This window comes from Canis aureus, chromosome 4, assembly GCF_053574225.1.
Source record: "Canis aureus isolate CA01 chromosome 4, VMU_Caureus_v.1.0, whole genome shotgun sequence".
NCBI lineage: Eukaryota > Metazoa > Chordata > Mammalia > Carnivora > Canidae > Canis > Canis aureus.
This window is the reverse complement of record NC_135614.1, coordinates 88,543,532-88,561,546: the sequence shown is the minus strand read 5'-3', so window position 1 is coordinate 88,561,546 and position 18,015 is coordinate 88,543,532. Positions and strand designations below refer to the sequence as shown.

The window sequence follows — 18,015 nt, the reverse complement described above, 5'->3', positions numbered from 1 at the left end:
TCAGATTTAATTAATATTAGGATATTAACCCATGATTAATGCACTTAAAAAAAAAAAAAAGGATATGTCCCAGAGCACCTGGCTGGTTGGCTCAGGAGAGCATGCAACTCTTGACCTCAGGGCTGTGAGTTCAAGCCCTCGGTTAGGTGTGGACCCTACTTAAAGTCAAGAAGAAAAAAAACACCAAAAAACCAAAAAAACAAAATTAAGAAATGACATGCCCAGTGCATGTCTTGACAATTTTGAGCACCTTGTCATAACACATTTGTGTCGTTGTTATAAAATTTGGGGAGAGAAAAAATAAAAATAAAATAAAATAAAATTTTGGGAGATGAGCCTTTCTTTTAAAAAAGTATCGATTGGGGATCCCTGGGTGGCGCAGCGGTTTGGCCTCTGCCTTTGGCCCAGGGCACGATCCTGGAGACCCGGGATCGAATCCCACGTCAGGCTCCCGGTGCATGGAGCCTGCTTCTCCCTCTGCCTGTGTCTCTGCCTCTCTCTCTCTCTGTGTGTGACTATCATAAATAAATTAAAAAAAAAATTAAAAAAAAAAAAAGTATCGATTGACTCATAAACAGTATCAGCCTTTCCACAAACCTTGACTTTGAAAGCGATGATTTCGGTGAAAACCGCATAGGCAGGCTACCCCCGGCCGGGCTGGGCAACCCCACTGGTCACCCCGCGTGGCTCAGGGGGTCATGTGTCCTGCATGCGATGACACGCTATCTACACGGGGGTGGGAAATCCGAGGGCATTAAAAGCCTGTTGGCAAAGTCGAGGCCCCAGCATCCAAAACGGATCTTCGGCCTGCCTGAAGTGACGCTCAGTGGCCGGGGAAGCGGCAGACGAGGTGTCAGGACGACAGTGTGGCGGGGTGCGCAGGGGCCCCGCTCGCTGCCAGCAGGCCCGGGGAGGCGGCAGCCAGATGCCCAACAGTGGGCGTCCAGCTCGGGGGCAGCTGCAGCACCGCCCGTGGCACCTGCCGGGCCCCCCGAGGCCGCGCAACAGTCGTGCCCGCGCAGCTGGCCCCACACGGAGGTCCCACGGCACCGGCGGCTCCGAGGAGCCTTCCCAACACCTGTCCGCGTGCCTCCGCGGGCGAGTCACCACCCTGACCTCAGCAGGGAAGAGAAGCAGGCGCGCTGCCAAGCACGACACTCCCAGCAAGAGCCCTGAGAGGCCCAGAATTCGAGGGGAAGCCAGCATGCCACGCGGGGGCAGCTGGACGACACTCTTCATGCCCAATGACCGCCACGGCTCTGGCGGTCGCCGCTCTTCCTACAGCAACAGTGACCTTCGCGTGGCTCCACAGCAGGAGGCTGAGAATACATTCCTCGACTTTCAGTCTAGCCGGCTGCCGTGACGAACGCGTGGTCCCTCATACGTTGTCGAGAGGATGGTTTCATATAAATATCACTAAAAACAGACCTTCCCCACTTTATGCAAGAAAGCCTGACTTTCCCCATTTTGATGGAAAACGGGAAATGGACAACACGAGCCTGTCAAACCCAGGGTAGTGTACCTAAATTTACTCTTTCAACGATATTTGGTCTTTTTTTTTTTTTTTAAGATGTTATTTATTAACTTATGAGAGACCCAGAGAGAGAGAGATGGAGACAAAGGCAGAGGGAGAAGCAGGCTCCCTGCAGGGAGCCCAGTGCAGGACTCGATCCCATGACCCCGGGGTCACCCCCTGAGCTACCCAGGGGCTCAATTTTTGGTCTTCTTCAGTCTCTCAGCCTATGACAATGATGCCCACCCTGAAGGGGGTGGACACAGTCTTCTCCTCTCCACTAACACCTACCCCAGACCCTGAGCTCCCGAATGCTCCTCCAAATGCAGCTTGTCCACCTTGCCAGGCACCCCAGTGGCGACATTTGCGGTGGCTTTGACCTGTGGAATAAAAGGACGAAGGCTTCTCCTTCTGAGACTGCTGTGTTGGAGGAATGGCTGAAGGTGCCAGAAGAACCTGCGGATAAGAGGCCGCTTTGCTGTGGGGTTAATGGGAGATACCAAGCCAGGCTTCTACTTTACTTCGCGTTGCCCACTCCACATAACACATGAGATGAAGACCTATGTTGCAAGTGATCTGCATTTCAACTGCTTCACACCTTCACCATTATAGGAAGGTAGGAGCTGCCTGTCGTCAGCCACGGGACAGCTCTTTGCACCCCCTGAGCACGTCTGCATCTCTACGCCAGACGACGAGCTGAAGTCCTCTGTGTACACAATGCTCAGGACCCTTGCTGGGTGCAGAGAGAGCACTGAAGTATAAAAGAGCTGCACCGGATTTTGAGAGACGGGGCATTCAGTGGTATATGGCTATATTCTGATGTGACTCTAAGAAGGCAGGTACTCCTGTTGGGGTCCTTTCCACTCTGTAGAGGTAGAGTCTTCTAAAATAGAAAGAAAAGAAAGAAAGAAGAGAAAGAAAGAAAAGAAAGAAAGAAAGAAAGAAAAGAAGGAAGGAAAGGAAAGGAAAGGAAAGGAAAGGAAAGGAAAGGAGGAAAGAAAGAGAGAGAGAGAGAAAGAAAAAGAAGAAAGAAAGAAAGAAAGAAAGAAAAGAAAAAAGAAAGAAAAAAGGAAGAAAAAAGAAAGAGAAAGAAAGAAAGAAAGAAAGAAAGAAAGAAAGAAAGAAAGAAAGAAAGAAAGAAAATCCCTACAGTTTAAACCATATTAAATACACTAAGCAGATTAACAGGTCTTGTTTTTTTTTTAATTTTAAATATTTTATTTATTTGAGAGACACACAGAGAATGAGAGAGAGTGAGAGAGCAGAGCACGAGTGAGGGGCAGAGGGAGAAACAGACGCCTGAGGAGCAGGGAGCCTGATGCGAGACCATCCCAGGACTGTGGGATCACGACCCAGGCCGAAGGCAGACGCCTAACCGACTAAACCACCCAGGTGCCCTATAACAGGTCTTGAATCTGTTCAAGGTTTTCCTTAAATCAATGTTCTCCAAGCACTTTATTTTCTTCGCTGTATTCCTACTGAGTGAAGAATGGCTTTTCAAACTTGACATTCTCCGGGGCCTATAAAAGAATATCACACAATAGCTAAAAGGCGTTAGCAACCCACGTGTCCACCAATGGAAGAATGGATAAGCAAACTGTAGTAAATGCACATACAGTGGCGTGTTGTTCAGCCTTAAAAAGGAAGGAAATTCTGACATACACAACGTGGCTGAGCCCTAAGGACATTATGCTAAGTGAAAGAAACCAGCCCCAAGGGACAAGTGTATGATTCTGCTGAAATGATGGACCAACAGCAGTCAAACTCATAGAAGAAAAGTGGAATGGCAGTTGCCGCGGGCTGGCATGAGTGGGGATGGGGCACTTGTTTTTAATTTTTTTTCTTCTGAAAGATTAATTTTTAGAGAGAGAGAGAGAAAGTGCACACGTAAATGAGAGGAGGGGCAGAAGGAGAGAATCCTCAAGCAGACTCCTGGCTGAACACAGAGCGGACACGGGGCTCGATCCCACGACCCATGAGCCAAAACCAAGACCAAGACGCTCAACTGAATGAGCCGTCCAGCCGCCCTGGGGAGTTGCTTAACAGGCACAGAGTTCTAGTTCTGAAGATTTAAGCGTTCTAAAAGATCCACAACAGTGTGAATGTACACTACGCTACCAAAGTGTATGCTTTAAAATGGTTAGGATGACAAAAGTTTGTGTGTGTTTGATGACAAACATTTTAAAAGTTTAAAAGATTAATATTGTGGAACACTCAGGTGGCTCAGTGGTTGAGCATCTGCCTTCAGCCAAGTGAGTGATCCCTGGTTCCAGGATCGAATCCTGCATCGGGCTCCCCACAGGGAGCCTGCTTCTCCCTCTGCCTGTGTCTCTGCCTCTCTCTGAGTCTCTCAGGAATAAATAAAATATTAAAAAAATATATTGAGAATTTTGGTACTGATAGAATACATAAATCTCTTTTTTTGTAAGATCAAGGAAAGATCTGAAAACAAGCACAGAATTAAGGGTAAATAACAAGAAGCTTCATACTCCATTTTCAGAAAATTTTAACCCAAATTGAGAAACAAAAATATCCTGGCAACAAATTACAGACTGTTTACTAAGGGAGAGGACAAAAGGCATTTAGACTTTCAGGGATGAAGTAATCTCATCAGAGCTCAAATATTAATAAGTACATAGGTTGTGGCTGATAGTGAATTCAATAGCTGGACTCCCACATACCAGCAAACGACTAGGCCTAATTTGAATCAAACTCAATCTGAAAAGAAGAAGAGGAAGAAAGAAGAAGGAAGAAGAAAAAAGAAGAAGGAAGAAGAAGGCAGAAGAAAGAAGAAAGAAGAAGAAGAAGAAGAAATATATAAAAATGTGTGTCTGGCTGGCATGCATAGAGAAGCCAATCTTTTATTTCTTAAAGTTCTTTCATTATTCTTTTTTAAGATTTATTTATTTTAGAGAGAGAACACAAGGGGGAGAAGCAGAACACTGGAGAGAGAAGCAGACTCCACACACTGAAGCCAGAGCTCGACACAGGGCTGGATCTCCGGACCCTGACATCATGACCGAAGCCAACACCAAGAGTAAGATGCTTAACCCGACTGCACCAGCCAGGTGTCCTTATTTTTATTTTTTAAGATTACGGGCAATTTTGTGCCATTCAGAGTTAAAAATGCCTCTTGCATACCTTGAATTTAAGTGAAAACTTAAAAAAAATAATTTTTAAAAACGCCTGTCCAATCTAAGTACCTCCATTTAGTACCGGAGGTTAACCAGGCTCGTCCAACATGCATGCCCAAGTTTTACTACTTCACCTTCTCACTAACGGCCTCAGACATTTCTTAAAAGTCTTGTCACCAGATTTTATTTATTTATTTATTTTTAAAGATTTTATTTATTTATTCATGAGAGACAGAGAGAGGCAGAGACACAGGCAGAGGGAGAAGCAGGCTCCATGTAGGGAGCCTGACGTGGGACCCGATCCTGGGTCTCCAGGATCATGCCCTGGGGCCAAGGCAGCGCTAAACCGCTGAGCCACCTGGGCTGCCCTTGTCACCAGATTTTAAATGACAAGCCTACATGTTTCCAAAGCAACAATTTCATGGTTGTGGGACACGGAGGACAGCCCCACCCACGTAGACACGTCTTCACAGCCCTCATTTGCTCCAACACATCCTTGAGATGTGGGCAGGCCACAGGCCACGGCTGGGTCTCCTCTGACACAGGAAGGGACGGCTACATGCTGCCCCTGCAGTCGCAGAGCCCGGGTGTGAGATCAAGGGCAGGAACCGGGTCCCCGGTGTGCCCTACTGCGGGTGTGTGGTGGCCGCCTCTGCTGCTTGCCCACGTACAGGACGGGAACCCCTGCAGACTGCGTCCAGCTCTCTACCCAGGCCCAATGCCTCCACACCTCGTGTGTAAGTCTTTCAACAAACCCCAGGGTCCATCTCCTTCCCGTCCGTCTCCTGCCCTGGCTTCACTCAGATTTCCCAACGTAGACCGGCATGTTCAATCCAAGCTCCTCCGTGACACACGAACTCCTGACCCTCCAACAGAGTCCCCCACCTTCGGGGTCCCCCCACCTGGGATATGAGAGAAGAGAGTCTGAGTGGCTCCCAAAAGGGGAGACAGTCGCCTGACTCCTAATGAATTCTCTCTACAGCTACAGAAGCTGTGCGGGCGGGGGCGCGAGGGCTTCGGTTACTGAGTTTTTGTTGTTCCTGCCCGTGTTCGTGCCAAGTGGCCCTTCTGAACCTCCATGAAACAGAAGCACAAGACAACGTGGCAACAAGAGCAGTAGTTCTTGGGATCCCCAGGTGGCTCAGCGGTTTAGTGCCTGCCTTCAGCCCAGGGTGTGATCCTGGAGACCCGGGATCGAGTCCCACGTCAGGCTTCCTGCATGGAGCCTGCTTCTCCCTCTGCCTGTGTCTCTGCCTCTCTCTCTGTGTCTCTCATGAATAAATAATAAAATCTTAAAAAAAATAAAAAGAGCAGTAGTTCTTAAGAGCTTATTCAAAGGACGACAAATTAGGTGAAGTCTTAGAGGTCTATCAGCAATATAAATAATTACGGCCAAGGGCATCTTATCTTTCCCCCACTACTGTACACATCCCGCTCTGCATGGGTTATTTTATCACCAAAACAAAGGCTGCACGGATAAGAGAGCATTGGGTAAGTGAAGTTCAAATAGAAATAGAAATAAAAATGGTGACTGGCCAGTTAATCTACAACCAGGCTCTTCTTTGACCCTCTTAACTACCCGGTGAAACACAGATCACATGTGGTAAGAAATCCCAAGAGCTGTGAGACACATTTGTTAGGTCTCACCATTTATCCCTCTATAAAAAGGTATGACTACGGCTCCAGAAATGGCCAGGACGATGCTATGCCTCTTCAGACTCCAGACACGTGAAGCTCTGAAACATAGGGTGGGACCAGGTACTGGTCTCCTCATACTGGATTCCAACTTCCACCAGGATAAATAGCTTGGTCATTTTCATGGCTTTTCAGAAATAGAAAGAATGCTCTATTTTGAAGCACATAACAAATCTTCCTAGTCAGAAAAGTTCCACATAACTCACCAAAAAATACATTTCCTTGCCCATTTTAATAATCTGGAACAGCTGCAGTACATATTGCTTAAAAATGTTGGAAGAAACTCACTCGCTGCATTTCTTCAACCCAAAGTCTACCAATTCAAGATTTTCAAAAACAGGTAGAACTCAGAAAAAGAAAGGTGACCCAGTGGCCTCAGACGTACTCTGTTCCGAGACACCGAGGGATCCGTGCTACCATTAGGAAGACACTATTCAACCATGGGAACCAACAGTCTATACAACAAGGTTTGGTCATCGGAACCCAAGGGCTCCTCAGCCCAGAGCCACCTTCCCTGGAACATGACTTAACCCCCTCTGGGCCTAAGATTGTGATCAGTCATAAACACACGCCCTCCGTCCACCCACATGATTGCTACGTGCAAATACTACATAACCCAGAGCTGTGTATTGTTTTCGTTAGGGAAAATGAAAACCACAACTGCTTCTCCCCATGCGATCGTGAATACATCTCCCATCCACCATTCTCTACTTTCCTTCCGTCTTGATCACCTGAACTACCAACAGCAGTTATCTTTATCTTGAACGCAGCTTCAGTTTTAAATCACAGGTCCATACGCCCAATGGCCCACTGGACATCTCCACCTGGATGACCCTTAGCTCTGACTCACATGGACAAGGCTGAGCTCCCCAACACACCTGTTTCTTTTTACTTAGTGACACCTTTTAAAAAAGTTGTTATCTATTTACTGAGAGGGAGAGTGCAAGCAAGCACACACACGTGAGTCAGGGGAAGGGAAGAGGGAGAGAGAATCTCAAGCCAACTGCACGTTGAGCGTGAAGCCTGACACGGGGCTCCATCTCACAACCCTGAAGTTGTGACCTGAGCCAAAGTCAAGAATCAGACACTTAACCAACCGAGCCATCCAGGCTCCCTTCACTTAGCGGCATCTTGATAAATGCACCATGGTCAACCCAAAGGGTTAATCCAGAAATCTGGGAGTCATCCTATAGAAATTCAGCCTACTTGCCCCCACAAACCCTACAATCTTCCTCTCAGTGTCCTCCATACTCAAACTCCCCCCATCTGGTTTGGAACCCCATCATTTCCCATTCTGCTCGCTGGTCCTAGACTGGATGTCTGCTGAACTCATCCGTCACCCTGCAGCCAGAGCGAGTTTTCCGGGAACTCAGGTTCAAGCTGTCGCACGCAGCCTTCACAAATATATTCGAACTTGTTCACTTGTACACAGAGCCCTTCCTCACCTGCTCTTGACCACCTTGCCAGATGACTGCATGCGACATTTCAGCATCTGGAATGTCCTACAGCTGGACGAATGTGCCGTACTAGTTCATGTCTTTAAACACGCTGATCTTCTGCTAGAAATAGGCCAGCCTCCCTCGTGGCCAAAGTCCCCTATGAATACTTCAAAACTCAGCAGGACTCGTGCTTCTGCTGGTAATCGTGGTCTGACCTCTTCCTTTTTTTCCTCCTTTGGATGCCCATTCATTATGTTCCAAGTACTTTTATCACATTCAGTGTCACCCTGGGCAGTTGTCAACGGTTGGCCTGTGTGTCTTCACCAGTGAACTATGAGGTCTTGGAGGCGCAAAGTCTTTCATTTATCCAATCTTCCAAGAAATAACTACTCTGAACAAGAGTAATTTTGCAGCCTTAGAGCTTAGCGCCCAGCCTGGCACACAGGTGGGGCTGTATCAACGTAGATATACTGGGAGCACATGATTTGACCACAAATCTACCAGATAAATTCACATTTCCACTGTGTTCTAGTGCTCTGTGTCCAGTACCTTCTATATAAGAGAAACTGCTGTTGTTATCCAATTTAAAAATTTAAAACATTTTTGAACAATGAACAAGACTGTTAAGCATTCAAGTTTGATGAAAACTAGATTACAACAGGTAAGTCAAGTTGTTGCTGAAGACAAGCTCTTAAACTTACAAGTGACGTTTCCATTTAATTTGAGTAAACTTCTGTCTAAAATTTCCTCCTTGTTGAAAGGAATCTGACCCAAAAAAAGACCCAAAAGAGACAGGAATGGAAGAAAAAAATCATAAAAATAACGTCCCTAATTGCCACCATCATGTGCTGATGTGGAAGTGGCCACTCAAGAGTATGAATGTTTGGTGAAGTTTAAAAATACATATAGTCAGACAGATGGTTACAATCATCTTTTGGCAACACCAGTCTTGATTTCATGTGAAAAAAAGGCCCCGACAAACCACACAGCCTTCAGCTGTTCCCCACACGAGGCGCACGCGGAGGCTGCTAACCGCCGGCGCCCGGGCCATCCCGGCATCCGAGAGGCACGCGGCTACCTGACATGGGCTTCCGAAGGGGCCGGAAAGGAATCCAGAGACAGTCTACTCTGGGAAAACTCCCCTCAGAGTTAGATTTGCGCGTGGGAGCAGTCACGGCCATCTAGGCCAGGCCTCCCCGGCTGGCGGCCCAGGACCCGCGGGTGAACGCGGCTCACCTGTCTGCTCCGCGAGCGGGTCTCTTGCTGGCTGCTGGCAACACATCACTCCGCAGGAAGGAGGAGGCTTCCCAGGTCACTCGGGAACATCGTCCCGCACGCTTACAGACTCGGGGGGCAAGGCCACCCAGCCCAGGGAGGAGGTTTTTGAAACAACCTAAAAATACACTAGCTGCAGGGAAGCCCTGGGTGGCTCAGTGCTTTGGCGTCTGCCTTCGGCCCAGGGCCTAATCCTGGAGACCCGGGATCGAGCCCCACGTTGGCTCCCTGCATGGAGCCTGCTGCTCCCTCTGCCTGTGTCTCTGCCTCTCTCTGCGTCTCTCATGAATAAATAAATAAAATCTTTAAAAAAAAAATAGGCTAGCTGTGAAGAATTGTGGGCGCTGATATCAGCGTGTGTCTTTAGTCGGGCCGCTTCTCCAAGTGGGTCGTTAGCTGCTCATCTCCACACTGTTCGGCAGGACCAGCAAAAGAGCCAGGGTCCCGGCGCAGCAGAGCGCGGCCTCCCTGGGACCCAACCCCACGGCCACAGCGCGGCCTCCCTGGGACCTGACCCCACGGCCAGAGCACGGCCTCCTGGGGTCCAGTCCACAGCCCTCCACGCACCTGCCCCAGTGCGTGACAGCCCAGGACGGAGACCCTGCGTGTCCCCCAGAGGAGGATGACACCCTGCCACAGCATGGGCTGCGGGGCGGACACGGGGCCTGCGCTCTCCACAGTGGAAGCCCCGCTTTCCTGTCCCCACCGTGTGCACGTGCAGGGCCCCCAATAACGTGGAACCCCCCAGGCTCTGAGGGTACAGCAAGATGGGCATCCCGAAGCAGCTCCGGCCCCAGCATCCCCTCCCAGAGGAGCTGCCTGGACCGTGGCCCAGGTCCTCACGGCCATTAGGGCTTCCCGAGACTGGTGGCCACCAGAGCTGCCCGCCCTCCCCCAGCATCCTCCCCCTTTCCTCCCGACCCCTGTGCCCAGGCTAGACCCCATGCATGCGCTCTGCGCCACTTGCCCTCTGCGCCACTTGCCCTCTGCGGTCCGTGCACTCCACCCCTACCAACGTCTAAGTTCTACCTCTGGGAAATCCTCTCCCCAAAACCCTTAACAAAGGTGCTGTGCTCTCTCCCGCCCAGCCCGGTGCCGCTGCGAACCCAGTCTGGCCTCGGGGTGCGGGGTGCGGGCATGTGTCCAGCCAGTTGGCCTCTCAGCTCGCCACTGCTGACAGTTCAGCCCAGGTCCCGCTCTGCTGCGTGGTCCCGGGCACCACTGGCCCCACCCGCTGGACACGTCAGCATCCCCAGCCTGGGCCCTGCAACCAGGAGTGTCCCCGGGCAGTGCCGACCGTCCCCTGGCACAGTCCCCCGGTGGAGGACCGCTGCCTTAGGCTGTCCTGACCACAGCCGGCCGCCCTGTCGGAGGGCTCAACCCTAACACACACCACAATCCACGAGCAAAGGAACTCCCTCAACCCAGGGAGACCATCACCCCGAGTCCGCTCCCATCGCTCCATCTTCACGTGCAGTGTCCACCAGCCTCTCCGAGCCAGCTCGTACACTCCTCTGAAGTGTCATTGCTGCCCCTCCCGTCACCGCCGTACCCACCCCACCCCCCACATAGGGCTTCCCACGGCAGCGCAGGCCTCGTCCACCCGCAGGTTACCTCGCCCTCTGTCTCCCCTCGTCGTCCCACAAACACGTGCCGGGCTCCTTCCCTGAGTCTCTAGGAACCTAACGGGGGTGGGTACTTGTCCTCCTGGTCCCATGACGGGTAGGAGGAGAAGGGATCGCGGGGCCCTCATCAGACCCTCTCCCAGGGAGAGGCAACCAGGGAGCGGCCTCTGTGGCGGGAAGCCCAGAGAAAGGGGGCTCGGGGTGGGGTTTGGGGTGAGGCCCAGGCTGGGGGCTGTGGTGCGACTCGGGGAGTCGCCAAAGAGGGAAAGACAGGTGGGGCCTCAGGCGCCAGGAACCTGAAATCCCAGGAAAGGACCCCAGCATCAGGGGGTGAGGCTGTGGCTCGAGCGGAGCTGCTCTCACCAGGGTCCGATCCCAGAAGGACCTGCAGCGGGGCCGGGGCCACGCAGGCCCTCACTCGGACAGAGAAGGCCGCCCAGTTCTGCCCTCGAGGACTCAGGACAAGTGTCCGGCGGAGCTTCCTACAGACCTGGGTGCAGACGAGGAGGACGCGGGGAGAGCTGCAAAGGTCCCAGAAGCCTTCGCCCGCCACCTGCTTCGAGAACAGCCCAGTCAGGGACGCCCCGTCCCTCTTAGAAAACAAACCTTAAAAAACCGACAGGCTCCTGACGCCGAGCCCAGGAGCGGGCGAGTGGAGAAACCTGCTCAACTCGGACCGGTCTCCTCGGAGCGCTTTAGCGCTTCCTGGCTGTGTCCCCCGTTCACGGCTGGGGACGGCGGGGGACGGCTCGTGGGGTCCGGGAAGGCCGGTCCCCAAGGGGAAGAGCGCCGGGGCCCTCACACAGGCCAGCAGGCCTTCCTGCCGGGCCGGGCCTTCTCACAGCAACCTGTTTCCCGCCCACAAACCCAATGCTGCGAGACCCGGGGCGTCGGGGGAGACCCGCGGGGGCCGCCTCAGGGGCGGGGGGCGGACAGGGCGCCCCCGGACCCCCGTGGCCAGTCCGCAGACGCCGAGACCGGGCCGCCGGGAGCTCTGGGGATGTGACCGCGGCCGGAGGTGCCGGATGCACCCGTACCCCGCCCGGCGGGCCCCATCCGACCGCGGGGGGACGTCCTGGCGGCAGAGGGGACGACGGGGCGGGAGGAGAGACCCACGGCGAGAGCCCCGGTCCCCGCTGCTGGCTCTGAGGGCCGAAGGTGGGGACCTGCCAACAGCCGGCGGCCCGCCCGCCAGACGACGGGACCTCCGGCCTCCGAGGGCGCGGGTGGGCCCCCGCACCCAGACGGTGCTTCCACGGAGCCGGGGGGCAGCGGGCCTCTTAAGCTGCTACGGTCACGGCCCGCGGCGATGACCGGTGCCCGCGGCGGAAACCGGACCCGGCACCTTCCGAGCAAGCGGCGTCGTGTCCCCCTTCACAGATCTGGGCAGGCGGGCTCGGAGCGGGAGGGCAGCGCGGCCGCGGCTCTGCCCACAGCGGGGCCTCTGTCCGCAGGGGCCGCGCCCGACGCGGGGACGGACGACCAAGGGGCGGCCGCGGGACACCTCGCCCACGCCTCAGAGGGGCGAAGGGCCTCGTACTGAGCCGACCTGCAACCGGAGGTGCAGGATCCTATGTTCTTCCCTCAAAGGGGAGGAAAAAGACCTTCATTCCAGGGGAAGAAACAAGACGGTATTCACAGGCTCTACTGGGCAGCTTAGCTCTCAGGTTTAACGTCATCACAAAAGGAGGGAGAGAAAAACTTTTTTTTTTTTAAAGATTTTATCTATTTATTCATGAGAGACACAGAGAGAGAGGCAGAGACCCAGGCAGAGGGAGAAGCAGGCTCCCTGCAGGGAGCCCGACGTGGGACTCGATCCCGGGACCTCGGGATCACGCCCTGGGCCCAAGGCATATGCTCAACCGCTGGGCCACCCAGGTGCTCCGGGAGAGAACTTTTACTTTTATTTTTTTGAAAAAAAACTTTTAAAAGGCTGTGCTTGGGTCATTTTTTCCCTTTAATGGACTGACATTTCCCTGACTAATAAATGTAGAGTAAGAACTTGCACCTAAAGAGGGAAGAGGGCGAGTCCTGAAATCCTCACCAACGAGACACCTACCGATGAAGAAATTTTAAACCCAGCTTCACATTTTATCATCAACTAGAACGGTATTTCTGATATGCACGGGCTTTGTTTTACAGACATTTCTTACACAGCCGCCAGGGGCCCTGGGAATGTCCTTGGCTCAAGAAAGACAAAATAAGTCCTTGGCAAACTGAGCGAGGAAACTGCTATGTAAACCAAGGCAGCGTCGAACAACACCGCACACACAGGTACAGTAACTGGGACCCGCTGCTGGCCCCCCCGCGGGAAGCAGGGAGTTCCCGGGTCACCCTGGTGTTTCTGACAGGGGAAGACAGCAGAGCTTTGCCAGTACACGCACAACCCACAAGAGACGGCCGCTTCTTCCTAAATACGTACAGAGGCTGCCTCCCCTGAAGAACATATGGGAAATCCTGTAATCTAAAGACCCTGTAAGGAAGCTCAGCCGGCAGAGGACTGGAATCCCTCTGCGTTTCTCTCCATAGGGCTGCTTGAGAACATGTGGCGAGCATTAGGTCAAGCTGGCAAAAATGACAGTTTCACAGTGTAAAAAGCAGAGGAAAATTAAGCAGTAAACCCACAAACAACTGATTTCTCATTGCCCAGCTCTCCTCTTCCGGTCTAAGGTCAATATACTGGAGACACAAGAATACCAAGCAGGCCTTGAGTTTCCATGAGCATCTACTAGCTTGCCATAAAGGCGGACATGACCCATCAGGATCACCAGTGCATTGGCAAAATTCAGCATAACTGCTGAAGGACAAAAATTACTGAAAGATCAAGAGTTTTCACAATATCAAAATTTTGGTTTTTTTTTTTAAAACCTATATGTTTGAACCTGACAAGAAAAAAATATAGGTAAGCAGTTCACCCCTTTACTATGAGGACTTGGAAGCAGGCAGATGAAAGAGATAAAATCCGCCGGGCAATCTTGACAGATAAATTCAAGTATGTACTTTAGTGCCAAAAAGTAATGACATATTATAGAAATGATTTTTTAATGATTTCTAAATATTACATGTATAATACAGATATAGTCACATTTCACAAAAGTTGAAACATGTGCATGCCTGCTTTTTTTTATGGACATGTCTCCCTTCAAAACAGCAACCCTGCAAGTAAGAAAGATGGGTTCCCTGAATCCAAATATTCCCCTGGAGGGGCTCCAGGGCCAGAAAAAAAAATGTGAGAAATCCATAAAAGGAGAAACATCAAGAAAAGGAGAGAAAAGTTGGAGCTTGAGGTGCTATTATTTGCAAATCCACATTTTCCACCTGGCCCTTAGCTGAGAAAGACAAGCACTCTGGTGACTTCTTCGTAAAAGAGAACCCTTCCAAGACAGAATGCACTCACAGGGGGTCAAATCACCCTTCCACGCATAAAGCAATTCCTTCTAATAAAATCAGGGCAACACACACAAGAACACGATTCACTGGACCTGGACCACGTTTCTAATTGGGCTGAACACCTGAAAACACAGTTTTACTTAGATTAAGTGGACGGTCTCAAAGGGCAGGAAACACTCGTTGAAAACAAAACTTCACAATCACACGAGGGATTTTTAGAGAGAATCAAAGCAGAACTTACGTATATTTGATCCCTCTTGTATCGCTGGTGTAAGTTATGCATGATGGAGCCCCCGTGGAGTTCCGTCAAAGTGGCCATGTCATCTACGCCCTCCTCGGTCGTGGGGTGCATAGCGGTCACCTTCTGCTGCGTAATCGTGCTCTGCTTGTAAGTGAATACCTGGCGGGCAGAAGGAATCCCACTGTTTAGTGGTCAGCAACGAACAGTGTCCCCGGACATTTCCCCACTTTGAAGTACAATCTCAGTACAGTTTCCGCGACAAGACCCTGAGTTGGCCAAGAGAAAGCGCACCGCAGACAACCTCTGCATTCTCCGTGCCACCATCTACTTCTAAAGGAAGCTATCATAGGACAAGCGCTAATAGACGTTCCTAAACGACAGCAGTTCCCGCAGCAGCCACCCCTTGGGAATCGCACAAATCATAAACTCACGCTTCACTGCTCTGCATGTTTCTCCAAGCGCTATCAATCCGTAGCGGTGGAGAACCCGCCTAACCAAAGTTTTTTGAAAGTACTTTGGCTCCACTGTGTAACATCTCACATGGGATCACACGATATATTTCAAGACTTCATGATAACCGCTCTTCAATGCAAGTGTCACATAAATTCACCACGCAGTCGGATTTGTTCAAACACGTATTTGCTTAGAGGCTGGAACACATCATCACAGGAATATTTTTAAAATGTCCTTAAATCCCTTCTTGGACTTAAAATCGGTTGGTGTCCTTGACAGCTGTCTTCCTTAAAATTCCGAGCATCACGGATGCGTGCTGCACACGTGCGGTGGCACGCACAAGCCAGAGCTCGGATGGGAGAAGACTGAGCCCTGAATTCACACGCATTTCCATAATCTACTCCACGCTTCTCGACCACCACTGACTTGGTGTAGGATTAACCGTATTAAGTCAGCTCCACCTATTGATCAAAAGTTGGCCAGCTTCACCTACAAACACGTGTACGTAACAATCATCTGGCGGCGTCTACTCCACAGTTATTCATTTTATACTTTTGTGACATTCATCCCTAAAAAACACGAAGGTAGAAAAAGCAGGGGCCTAAACGACGTGAAAGATGTACCGCGTTCGCATGCGCACACACTTCACTCACGCCGCAGACGCAGAATGACTTTGGGAGACTATCTGCAGGACTTCCTGACTGGGGAATTCTATTTTTACACGTTGACCGGTTGCCTACGTGGCAACAAATAGCATGTTATTGCAGACGAGAATGACCCACTAAGAAAAGCAAAAGTACCAATCCGATGGTTTTCAGAAGCCATGAGAAATGGCATGTTTTATGTTTCTAGAGGAAAAAAATAAGACTTCAGCCGTGGCATCTCTGCCACAGTAACCACAAGAGTTGGTAGAAACCAGTCCTGAGAAACTGCTCCAGGCGAGGGCGGACACCTGACCATGTCCTGTCAAGGCCGGCCGCTGTCCCCAGCTGCATCCTGGGGCCCAGACCTCCCGCAGGACACGCGCCGGCCGCAGTGGCCCACCTCCTGCCAGCCAGCCCCGCCACGTAGGCACCCGGAGGGCAGGACAGGCCGGGGCGCTGCCCAGGGAGTGCACGGAGGGGCAGGCCATGGCCAAGGATCAGTATTCAAGAAAACAACCCTCGGGAACATTCAAGAGTGTGGACGCACGTTTAGGACACTGACCCTCCACTCTAACTCAGACCCCATGGAAGAAAATTAAAGGGAGGGATTCAGACCAAGGCTCGGAGTTGTCCTGGGGCATCTGGAAAGGCCCAGAAGGGAACAGCTAAAATTCTCTACTCTTCCCCAGCTTGCTACATGCCAACAATGCTAATCCAGGCAGGTTTTCTTTTCTTTATTTTTTTAAGACTTTATTTATTTGAGAGAGTGCGCGTGCGAGTGCACATGAGTGGGGTGACAGGCAGAGCGACAAGCAGACTCCCCGCTGAGCAGAGGGCCCAACGTGGCGGTCGATCCGGGGACCCCAAGACCCTGACCCGAACCCAAGGCAGACGCCCAACCGACTGAGCTACCCGGGCGCCCCAAGCAGGCTTCCTGGAAACACCAACAACTGGGCTGGTACTTGGGTCTCACACCTGCAGGGGCTGTGAGGGTGGCCAGCCGAGCAGTGCAGAGAATCCCGTGCCGCCTCTCTGCTCCTGGCACACTCGGGAGGCTCGTCATCTCCCCGCGCTTGCTCAGAGCTCCCGCCAATCCCGGGGCAGAATGGTTGCTCCGATTCCCAGGGAAAGCTTCTTGCAGGAAAGAGGAGGGCAGCAAAGCCAGCACCCTGTCTCCTGCCCAAGCCCTCCCAAGACTCGTCATCAGCAAGTCTTTCCCCACGTGGAAACAACTCCTGCTAACTGTCTCTGAGTATATGGAGAATTCCAAATTTGAGGATAGAAAGAATTCAGATTCTGCAGACGGTCTTCTGTATTCATCCTGAATGTGCCTTTTGGAAATGATCATAGATAGTCCACAACGACAACACTTAGACATTAAGAGATTATTTATGTACACCCCTACCTATAACATACACAAGGAAATATCGATGTCGTATATAAACGTGTGTCTTTTTTAAAGCCCTGGGAATAGCAAGACCACATGTGGACTCAAGTCCAGAGCGGGGCACAAGGGCACTGGAGGAAACGGCTACACACCACACAGCTCCCCACCTTCGCACACCTGGCCTCAGGTCTGCAGGGGCATATGGTGTGCCAAACGTGGGCACGTGCCCATCCTAGGGGGGGAAACCCAGAGAACTGGAACCCATCCTTCCCATACCCTCAAGGACTCAGAACCATGACGGAAGATAAGGGTCACGTAAACAAGAGACTGTGAACAGAAACAATAAAAACACGATGCCAAGACGGAGGCCAGCAGCTGCTCAAAACACTAATTATCTCCAGAGAAGGAGAAGAGTAGAGAGAATGTGTTGGCGAAGGCAAGGCCGGGGTGACCAGCCCTTCAGAGCCGGGCTGACACGGGTGAGGATCTTCCGAATGGTACGTGGCACACGGCAGGTGCTAAGGAAGGAAGGGTCTCATAAATTAAGGAAACCCATTCATTCAACCAAGTATTTACTGGCGTGGCCTGCGCACTGGGAATAGAGCTTACATTCCAACGAGGGGAAGGAAACAAAACCAAATACACAAGTAAACACCGATCACAGATGGTGATGAAAGTTTGTGAACATAAATGTGGGTAAACGGACTAAGTGCCGAGAGACGTTACTTTCTAGGAGGAATGAGGCCAGCCTCGCCGTCAGGGTAACAACGCAGTAGAGACCCTACGGAGGAAGGCGTGGATCCAGCCCCCTGCAGCAGCGTGTTGATGCGGGCTGGCTGAATGAGCACCTGATTTAATTTAGAAAGATTTCAAAGGATTAATGAGACCCACGGTCTTATTCAAGAATTTTTCAGGCGAGTCCCTTGAAGCGTCAAAAGTCATTGGTATGTAAAAAAAAAAAGTCATTGGTATGTGCAACAATTAACAGGGTATTACTTACAGGAGATTATTCCCAAATAGCAGGAAAACGCTAGGTTTAAAGAACGGAATTCTTTTTACAGGAATTTTTTTGGGGGGAGCAGCAGCCAAAATACAGTAACAAAACGTATTCCGTAAAAACCCAACTCAGAGTACGTGGAGTTCCCTGAACGGAGCATGTACTAGGAGAAAGGCGGTAAGGTTGAGAAGTGGGGGAAAATATGGAAGATTAATAGACAGG

The 18,015-nt window shown here is 51.3% G+C and overlaps 1 protein-coding gene across 7 annotated transcripts in view; it reads right to left on the bottom strand.

Moving 5' to 3' along the window:
• MYO10 (myosin X) overlaps nt 1-18,015 on the bottom strand; it is a 195,832-nt gene that overhangs the window by 102,627 nt on the left and 75,190 nt on the right. For all 7 annotated transcript variants that reach the window (XM_077896391.1, XM_077896393.1, XM_077896389.1 and 4 more), the window contains one exon: nt 14,313-14,471. In XM_077896391.1, the coding sequence (XP_077752517.1) occupies nt 14,313-14,471 (159 nt within the window). The remainder of the gene's footprint in view (nt 1-14,312; nt 14,472-18,015) is intronic.